Source organism: Phyllopteryx taeniolatus, chromosome 5 (genome assembly GCF_024500385.1).
Source record: "Phyllopteryx taeniolatus isolate TA_2022b chromosome 5, UOR_Ptae_1.2, whole genome shotgun sequence".
Taxonomy (NCBI): Eukaryota; Metazoa; Chordata; class Actinopteri; order Syngnathiformes; family Syngnathidae; genus Phyllopteryx; species Phyllopteryx taeniolatus.
The window spans coordinates 21,382,885-21,392,477 of NC_084506.1; the positions used below are offsets into that span (position 1 = coordinate 21,382,885).

The 9,593-nt window shown below is 44.3% G+C and overlaps 1 protein-coding gene across 5 annotated transcripts in view; it reads right to left on the reverse strand.

Moving 5' to 3' along the window:
* nuak1b (NUAK family, SNF1-like kinase, 1b) overlaps positions 1-9,593 on the reverse strand; it is a 31,197-nt gene that overhangs the window by 17,662 nt on the left and 3,942 nt on the right. For 3 of the 5 annotated variants that reach the window (XM_061773705.1, XM_061773704.1, XM_061773706.1), the window contains exons 3-4: positions 8,633-8,838; positions 6,557-7,873 (exon numbers count right to left, since the gene is read on the reverse strand). In XM_061773705.1, the coding sequence (XP_061629689.1) occupies positions 6,557-6,835 (279 nt within the window). In that variant the 5' untranslated portion in view covers positions 6,836-7,873; positions 8,633-8,838. Of the gene's footprint in view, positions 1-6,556; positions 7,874-8,632; positions 8,839-9,464; positions 9,540-9,593 lie in introns of all 5 variants that reach the window. The other 2 variants (XM_061773708.1, XM_061773707.1) reach the window with 1 other exon arrangement.

Below are 9,593 nucleotides of genomic sequence, written 5' to 3' on the forward strand. Positions count from 1 at the left end.
TTTTTTTTGGAGGAGGAATCTGGAAAAGGAGAACTGAGTGATTGATGCTTCCTCATCTTGCCAACAAGGAGGTCAAAGCTGTCGTGGCAATGCTACCGTGGGTCGCGTTCCAGTCCTCAGGCCTATATGCAAGGCCTTAAATGAGAGGCTACTCCAAATAAACCGATAAAATATACAGTCGTACACATGTCACTGTAATTGCAGCCTAAAACATTCTTGCGTGAATCCGGCGTTTCTTTGATGAAGCCGCTATGGAGTCCGTTCATTTGTTAGTTTAAACTTTTGTCATCTGCTATCTTAGCACAAGTCATCTGAGGAGCCCTGCTTTATATTCCATGTGGCCCAAACCGCAGGCAGTGGCCAGTGCCAAGCTAATTACCCTGTACATCAATAAAAATAACCCCGAACCGGAATGGTTCTCTTCCAGGGCATGCCTTGATTACATAGAATTGAAAGAAATGATACTATAATAAACAAGATGGAGCCCCAGGGGTCCAGGCGCTATGTTCACAATTAGTCAAAGTTGTTTGTGTTTCTTCTTTTTACCTCATTAGATTTATGAGAGTTTTATCTCTGAAATGCAACGGCGCAGAAGGTGAATCATCCTCCTGGTTTTATTAAATCAGGAATTCACTAATTTTGGAAATACCTAAGTAACGACCTATAAAGTTTGCATGCAGAGCAAAGTTAGCATTCCCCCCTCCCTTTCTTTCTTTACAGTGTGGAACAATCCATCTTAAGCTTTAATTATACTAATTTAGCATCGCAATGGTAACACGTTGAAAGAGCATGCAGGCCCACAAAATGGCCTTGAGAGCAAGCCAGGTATCTGTTGTGTATCTCCTCATGTTCCCCCATCCTGACCCCGATGTGGATCATTAAACAGGACCGCAGACCGTCCACTTGCCAGCTGGCTGACACAGCTACGCTTGTCCTTAAGTGGAACGCTATTACTGTCACTCACAGTCATCAGGCGCCGCCCCACAGCCCACGATGGCCCCTGCCAGGTATGGGGGCGACCCCCCGCCCGTTTGCAACAATCCGTTTGAAGTGAAAGTCGGTGCTTCGCTTCACTGGAGCCTGACATCGTCTTGCTCGTTCTCAGACCATTAAAACAGATGAAGGATTCATCGTGAGCTCGCCCATCGCCGTGTTTTCGAAAGGTCCCCGGTGTCTCTCATGTATTGTATTGGGCTTGAGTCACAGTTCGTAGCGAGGGGGAGGAAGAGGCCCGTCACTCTTGCGGAGAAATGTATTCCCAAACGAGCCAAAGACAGTAATACCTCATCAACAGCGCTGCATAGAACGGAGGAATGTCGGCGTTTTCCCTTTCCCGTTCCTCTCCATTGTTGAGGGCTGATGTAACGCGATGCTTAAGATTGTATTAATATAATGCTGTTGTGCTTTGAAGAGAGGCTTTCCTTGCGGGAGTCACCCTTTTTACGCCCAGTTTTCAGTCATGTTATGTGCTGATCGCCTTTTGTGTTTGGTTGGGCGCATACTGTAAATGATTTCCAGCCCACAAGCCATGGTTTGCTAGTGTAGTGGTTCACACGCTCTTCACAAATCCTCTGTTTGTGACGAGCAAAGAATCCAGAGCTCATAGCAGAGCAGATCTGGACAACATTGTGGATAGGGAATTTTTTCACCAAGTTACAGTCTTGTTTACTTACAATGGGAACAGGTGGGGCAGTGATCCAGCACAAAGAGTGGGGGGTGGGGGGAGTTAACTTTGAGCGCTATTTGGAATTGGCATTACTTTGTAACATTCATTATCGCCACCTAAAGGATTGGAGTAGACCAGTATCCACCACCACTTATGGACTGTGTCCCAATTAAATGGTCTGCATTCTTCAGCGGTTCCGCAAGAAGGCTGATGACATCACATCGCACCAGGGGCGTCCCAATTTGAAGGCTCTTTGAAATGCATCCATCTTTTCTGTTTTTTTGCAGGACTCTTCACTTCTATTCTTTGCAGACTTTCGTATCACAAGATTATTTGCATGCCTTTGCTCAGACCAAAATTATTTTTAAGTAAGGCGGCACAAATTCTATTCATTTGAATAACGATCCATGCAGGAGTTGGAGTCTACTCCAGCTGACTTAGGGCAAAAGGCACATTACAGCCTACAGTGGTTGCCAGGCAATCACAGGGTGATTGGGAAGACGGCATTGAGTAGGGATTGATCCCATTCCAGCAAGTCAGCCATGTGAAACACTACACTCCTAATGGCTCACTAAAACATCGAACGCCAGATATATGTTCAACTTTGTGGGACTTTCAAACCGTTCAGTTAATATGATGCTCATACCACGCTGGCTGGTTGTTATGAAAGGGTGCATCCCCTGAATCAGGGCGCAGTTAAAGATTTGATCGCGGCCTTTGCAGAGGTCGGCGCTCTGTCACTCCAGTTCCCTGCTGTGACTGTTCCTTTCATTTGCCACTAGCTTTCGCCGCAACCTTTTCAATTTACTCATCTTGACAGCAGACGCGATATTAACAAACACATACCCGTCTCGCCACTCCATAAAAACATGTAACACAATCCAGAGACGTGCGTAAACACATGGGCGTGTGTCAATGCGATCCCCCGTGCTTATGTGCGCTTTATGCGGCTTCAGACTCCCACTCTCAATTTATGGCCGCAGAGATTAAACCAGACAATCGCTCAGTTGCATTTTTGCTGACGTGCCGACTGTGCTCCCGTGTCATCAGTCTTCCTTGAGTGTCGGCAAGCCTTTCCACAGGCTTCCCTTCTATCTACTTGCTTTCTCGAGTTTTGCGGCGAGGACGTGGACGTGTGCAGTCTATTGCGTAACGGTTTCACCACTGATTCTACTATATCTGCTGTGCGGCTACAAGAGCCTTGCCGTTGGGTTCAGAGGTCAGGTACATTTTAACGAGACACGTGGCACATGAGATGGCCGTCAATCGCAAAGACTAAGAAAGGTTATTGTTACAGGGAAAATGGAATAAAATGTTTCTTCAGGGTATCTGCAAGTTTAAGGAAAAATAATTGTGACATTTTAAGCATTTTGGGCACAATTAAGTTTCCTGTTATGTTGTTTCTCATGAACAGCAAACAATGCTCCTGGGTCAATTTGATTGGTCATATTTAATTATTCGAAAGTGTCATAATCTCAAAAAAATAAATAATATCTGAATAACAGTTTTTCATAATGAATTATTAACTCAACTTGCAAATATGTGAAATGAACCATTACAAGGTGCATTGCACAGTGGATATGACAGGTCTGCACACCCAGGTTCAAATATCAGATTTTTGTGATATATAAAAAAAGAGACTAAGATAAATCATTTCAAAACTTTTTCATCATTAATGTGACCAAAATTCCCGCACATCTATTTTAGTAAGCTTGGGATTTGAAGTTTGATTCACAAGCTCAAAAAGCCTAAAGATCCACACAGAAATGATACTTTTTGTCATATAAGTCTGAAAAATGGGCGATATTGAAAGTAAAAACATTTGAATGAGTATAAATTGCATTTTGGGTATGCTTATTTCCCTGCAGTGCTGACATGATTTTGCATGACTTGGGGGGGGGGGGGGGGGGCTCTCAAAGCCAAGCATGAGCTAACTAACCCACTATCTGTCGAGATACCACAAGTATACATTGCTCAATTTAATGAACAAAACATGTCACAGTGAAGCTGTGGCAACGTCAATAACAAAACAAACTGAACCATGGAGAGAAGGCCAGGGGCTATGAAATATTGGTGGGGTAGCAGTGGTGTCGGGGAGTGGGGTGAGGGGGACACACTGGTGACCTATATTTAGTTTCCCCTTGGTATTCTCGGCTCATGGAAAGTTCCTCATGTCCTGCCAGGTTGGGCACACGGGGTCAAATTTTGCCACACATGGAAATAGTCGGACGTACATCTCAAACGTGATGACCCTGTCGTCAAGGGCGGGCAATGTGTTTTGCATAAACAAACAACTGGGGGTTTATACCTTTCCTGTTTTGGCATAAAGGCTTCTTTATACTCGTGCGGACAGCAACCGCGCTGACGTCACTGCGGCTATCCGGCGCGTAGTTTGCCTTTATACTCGAGCGCAACCCGCGCACGCAGTTTTGAAAGTGTGCTGCAGTTCACCTCCAAGTCGAGGGTGTCGCTACTGCTGGTATTGGCGAGGACACCACAGGGTGGAGTTTCCGCTGCATTTTTTTGGGCCATTTCCGGGAGCCGGTTTTACTTTCCTTTTAGTAACAAGGGACATAGCAACAACAATGGCAACCGTGGAGCAGTGTCTGCTAGAACAAATGGACCTAGATGACCAGATGATACGTTTAATAATGTTGCAAGATCGATCGAGAAGGCGGCGGCGTAGATGGTATGCGGAACCAAGGGGCACGCTGATAGTCACAGCATGTGACTAAAATGGACCAATCACGAGAGATGATCTCCGCGGTGATAGACGCGCAGCAACTATTTTTGCCGTGTGCGCGGCAAGCTACGGAGAGGGGCCGCGCGGGTCAATTCGTCGGGCACGTGATGCAATGCGGGCGTTGTCGGCCGCGGGGGTATAAAGAGGCCTTAAGAACAAAGTGGAAGTCAACCAGCATATTTTCTTAGACATCTCTTGCTCTCTCATGCTCTCTGCTGCAAGTGTGTCTAATAATGTAGCCAGTAAGAACATAAGTCTATGAGGTGTTAGCTGGTGGGGTCACTGGTGTCAGAGAGGTAGTAGCCTGGTTTGCACTCCAGCATCCGGTTGTGAGGCCCCTGTATAGGCTGAGGCGTGTGTGCAGTTGGCTCCATGGGGCCTTTGGAGTAGGAGCCGGGGGGTTCCCCAGCAGCGAGGGGGCGCGTGAATACAGATGGTAGACATTGCTGGTGGTGAAAGCACTGACGCACTGTACTAGGGTAGAAGTACAGATCTGCATATAATAATGACTGGTAAAAGTGCTGATTCAATTGCTGTACTTTAATCAGAGAGGGGGGGGGAAAGTACTGTAAAGACCCTGAAACGTACTTCAGTTTTCATGACTTGCCAGTTGTCCCATAAGAGGTCGCCACAGCACCCATATAAAAAAATAATTTACAGTTTATTATATACTGTATCCATTTTGATGAGTCGGCACAACAACAAAATGACAATTCTTCTCAGCACACGAAACTTTCTTTTTTTAATTAACATACAGAGTGGTCGGACTGAGAAAGACAAATCACATTTTATGTCACATATTGTTGTTTAAGACCAAACTAGCATTGGCTCGACTTTTATGCTATCAAAACGTGTTCCCATTGATTCGCTAATGTTGTGAACGGAGTAACAAAAAAAATGCTAAACTAGCTAATGATAACACATAAAAAAATACACTTGGATGTTTTTTCAGATTAGACTGAGAATTTTCAAATTCTTGAAGCTGGTGGTATTTAGGCTTGCACAAGACCACTCATTCACCCCAAATCTTTTTTGTAGCCGACAAAATTAAACCATTCTCTTAAATAAGACCATAAATAGGGAATATTGCTTCTCAATTTGTTGCCGAAGTCATTGATGCTCCCTGACCTCCATGTCACTGCTGTCCCTGTTTTCCCAACTTATAGGACCCTAAGAATCAATCAAGACCTTTTTTTGTCTGATCACCTGAAACCTTTCCTAGCTACAAAAAAATGTCAGCTAACTTCTACCTAACAACATGAGGTATGGTAACGGAATGATATTAATGTTTTGGTATTGAGTGGTAAAAGTTAAGAAATGTTCCACATATCCTGGTTTAAGCCCGGTATCCACACCACGACTGCATCTCACTGGAAGGCAGCAAGCATATTACTCTGTGCAGATAACATGCTCAGAGCCCAATCGGGGAAAGGCGGGAGGCTATGGATGGAACAAACCCTGATTGAGGCTGAGGGGGGAGAGCTGTATTTTTTTGTTTTTGTTAAAATATTTCATTTCAGTCAACAACTATATGGTTATACACGTTATTAGCTTATTAAAAAGAACATACAGTACATTTTTTTTTTTTAAATCTCTCAAATTTTAGGGATTCTTGAGCACTCCCAAAAATGGGCTACAAAACGCTTATAGTAGAAAGTGCAGCTATATTTTCAAATGTGGTGGTAAAGTGGACAGTGCACAGTACCTGACAAATCTACTTAGGTAAGTGACGAAATAATTGTGCCTACTTAATGACTTCCCAAAACTGGACATTACAAGGGAGCATGCATGTTGTACAGTACAGGTGTCAAACCCAAGGCCCGGGAGCCAGATCCGGCCCAACACATCATTTTAAGTGGACTGCAAAGTAAATCATCTGCGTTGACTTAATGTTTCTTGCTAAAAATGAAAATACCAAAATAGCAAATTGAACTCATTTTGAATAACATGGGGACATTTCTAGCATTTTTGTTACCAACCTTCTTTTTTAATTAAATTTGAATAAATGTATATGGGTTCACAGTCATCTTTCGAGGGAAACCATAACTACAATGTGGCCCGTGACAAAGATGAGTTTGACATCCCTGTGAGTGATAGTGGCTCCAGTATATATGACCAATGCAATGTATGTTTGTGTAACGCGTTACCTCTCTGCCGGAGTGGCGTTCAATGGCCTTCTTCACTTTGCCGTACGTGCCTCTCCCCAGCGTCTCCAGCAACTCGTAGCGGTGCTTCAGGTTGTGCTTGTGGTGGTGTTTCTTCACGCCGGGATTCCTCCGGCCGCCATCGCTGCCAGTCGGGGATTCCTCGGGTGAGCGTCCGGCGTGCAGCGATGAAGGACGGGGCTCGCCTCCGCAGCTTTGGCCTCCGCCGGGGGGCTCGCAGCGGCTCGCCCCCCGGCGGGGCGCCAAGTGCGCGGTCTCCATCTCACTAGTCTAACGCGCGTGTTATTATAAATCACTGGCTAGCTAGCACTAAACAAAAATAATATAGACTAATACTTATAGGCCTAATAATATTAATAAATAAATAAATTACAAGGAATAACACGCAAGCTACTTGTCATATTCGTCCACGTGGAAGCAAACGTTTCCAGATCGTCTTAAAAATAAAAAAAATGGATCCTACAGAGAGCGCTTACTCCGTCATTTTAACGACGCTATTTAACCATCTACTTAGCATACAAAAGTCTACAAAAAAAGACGTTTATTTCATTTAAAAGGGGATATTAATTGTGTAATAATAACGTATTATAATATTAATTCAGACGATCATTCGACTTAAAGATGATATATAGTCTATAATGTGCCTCTAATAATATATATATATATATCACATGGGCTACTCCTCAATCGACTAGTAAGGTCTGTCCGTGCGTCATTTGGGGCTCGCTCGCATCATCTGTGCTCCTGAACGCTGCCAACATCACTGACTCACATCGACAAGTCGAGAAAGCTGCGACGAAACCGGCGTTTTGGATGAAGATGACCCTCATGTTTGCCCGCTGCTCATTCATCTGGACTCAGCTGCGTCTCGCCGTGCGCCTGCGGGCTCCGTGCCGCGGTCGACCCGGGTTGAGGTGTGCGCTGCTCGGACACGATCGGGAGTGGAGACGCTGTGGATACTGCCATGGTGGTTTTGCTGCTGGCTGACTGGCTCCCTCCCTTCCTTCCTCGTCTTTGCTCTCTCGCGTGTCCTGCTTGTTTCTGATACTTTACTCTCGCCTTTTTTCTCTTTACTCTACGTAAAGGAAGGAAGGATCAGAGGTCGGTGGGCGGAGATTGCGCAGTCTTCCTCCTCCTTTGGTGTCTTCCTTCTCCTTTGTGCGCTCTCTCTCTCGCCCTCTCACTTCCATCCCCGAAACCGCTGCAGCTGATGAGCAGGGGGGCGTAGCTGGCGACGCCCCTGCAGCCCCCCCCCCCCCCCCCCCCTCCATCCCTCTTGAGACTTCGTGTGTCGACAAACTGTAACACTCACAAAAAGTTAGGGAAATTGGGTTATAGGGTGAAATTTCAGGATAAACCTCAAATGCACTATAACCTTTACAGGATCTTCTCTAGACCTATGAACGCACATGTTCAAATGTTCAATGTTTCAGTACTTTTTTCACAACTTGCTGTTCTCTAAAAAGTAGCTGAACGGAAAAAGTGAGAAAAGGTCTATCTACTATGATGCATGAATTGACCAAATCATTTCTAAGGGCGTTCACTTCCATACCTTTCTGTGACGCTTCCAGTCTTGTTGCTCTGTTGCAACCTGCTGTTGACACTCTGTGTATGACACTATAAGCTCAGTGGTCACTTCCATCTGGGAACATCCTGTTTGAAGCCTCGCAATGTCAAGGTATTGATCAACTGTTTGATGTCGTCTTGGTCTCGCGATGTAAAAATGTGAACAGCATAAGGAAGAGGTCCGTTTAAAAAGCAATTCTAATATCTCCCAAGAAAAGTACTGAAACATTGAACGGTTGGACATGTGCATTGAAAGGTTTAGAGAAACTCAAATTAAGTTCAGCCTGAGACAAATTCCTTGTGAGTTTTTGACATACTTGGCAAATAAAGAGGATTCTGAAATTGGTTAAGTTTTACCCATAAGAAATCCTGTGAAATAAGTGGTTCGTGACTCTACTGTCACCATAAAAACTTTTGTTAACTGCACTGGTTGTTTTAAGGGGCAATATAATATTTTTAACTGTCCTACTTAAATAAAGTAAAAGTACTCACCCATTGCAGATGGTTGATAGAGACATAAAGGAGAGGGAACAAAAGGGTGATACTGACACATGAGGGAGTTATGTATTGCTGGAATTTGCCTTGCTACTGCACTGAACACCGTCTCTTTTCTGTGTCGCAGCAAAGTTCCATTTCCGGTTCCAAGGTCGACATCACCTTTCTGCTTTGCCATCACTGGTACCCTTCTGTGGTTGCATCTTTAAAAAAAAAACACATGCAGAAAAGAAAAACACCAGCGGGTTTAATATTTAGCCAGGGGTGGGCAAAGTACGGGTCACGGGCCACATACAGCCACCTCAGTTCTTTGATCTGTCCTGTAATCTTCATTACATTTAGTGTCCCTAAAACTGGTTGATTAAAATGTCTTTATTTTCCATTTATCTCATTAAACAATTGATCATTATAGATAGCCAGTTAAAATCATCATCCATTTTCTCCAGCCCTTCTCCACATTAGGGTCACTGACGGTCCCCTTTCCCAAAGAGGCCTGAACTGGTCACCAGTCAAGGCACATACCGTATAGACAAACAACCAGGAGTACCCGTAGAAAACCAACACAAGCACAAGGAGAACATGCAAAATCCACAAAGGAAGGCCTTAGTTGAGATTCGAACACTGTACCTCAGAACTGTGAGGCAGATGTGCAAACCACTACAGTACACCATGCTACTTTCAGTAAAACAATTCAAGAAAATTCAACAAGTTAACAGTTTTTGTGTCCTACATTGGAACAAACAAAAGTTCCTTGGTGAAAATTGAGTATGTATCTTGGGATCTCATTATTTTGTCCAGATGTTCATCAAACTCATGCCGCTGAACGCACATAAGAGTTCCACGCCATGAGGAAACATCACTCAAGCTTCATCTCACTGTCCACTTGTTGGGTTCCAGTGTGAACCTGCAAAGAAAAACGCTACATAGATCAGCTCCAAATAATCAATATATGGAAATG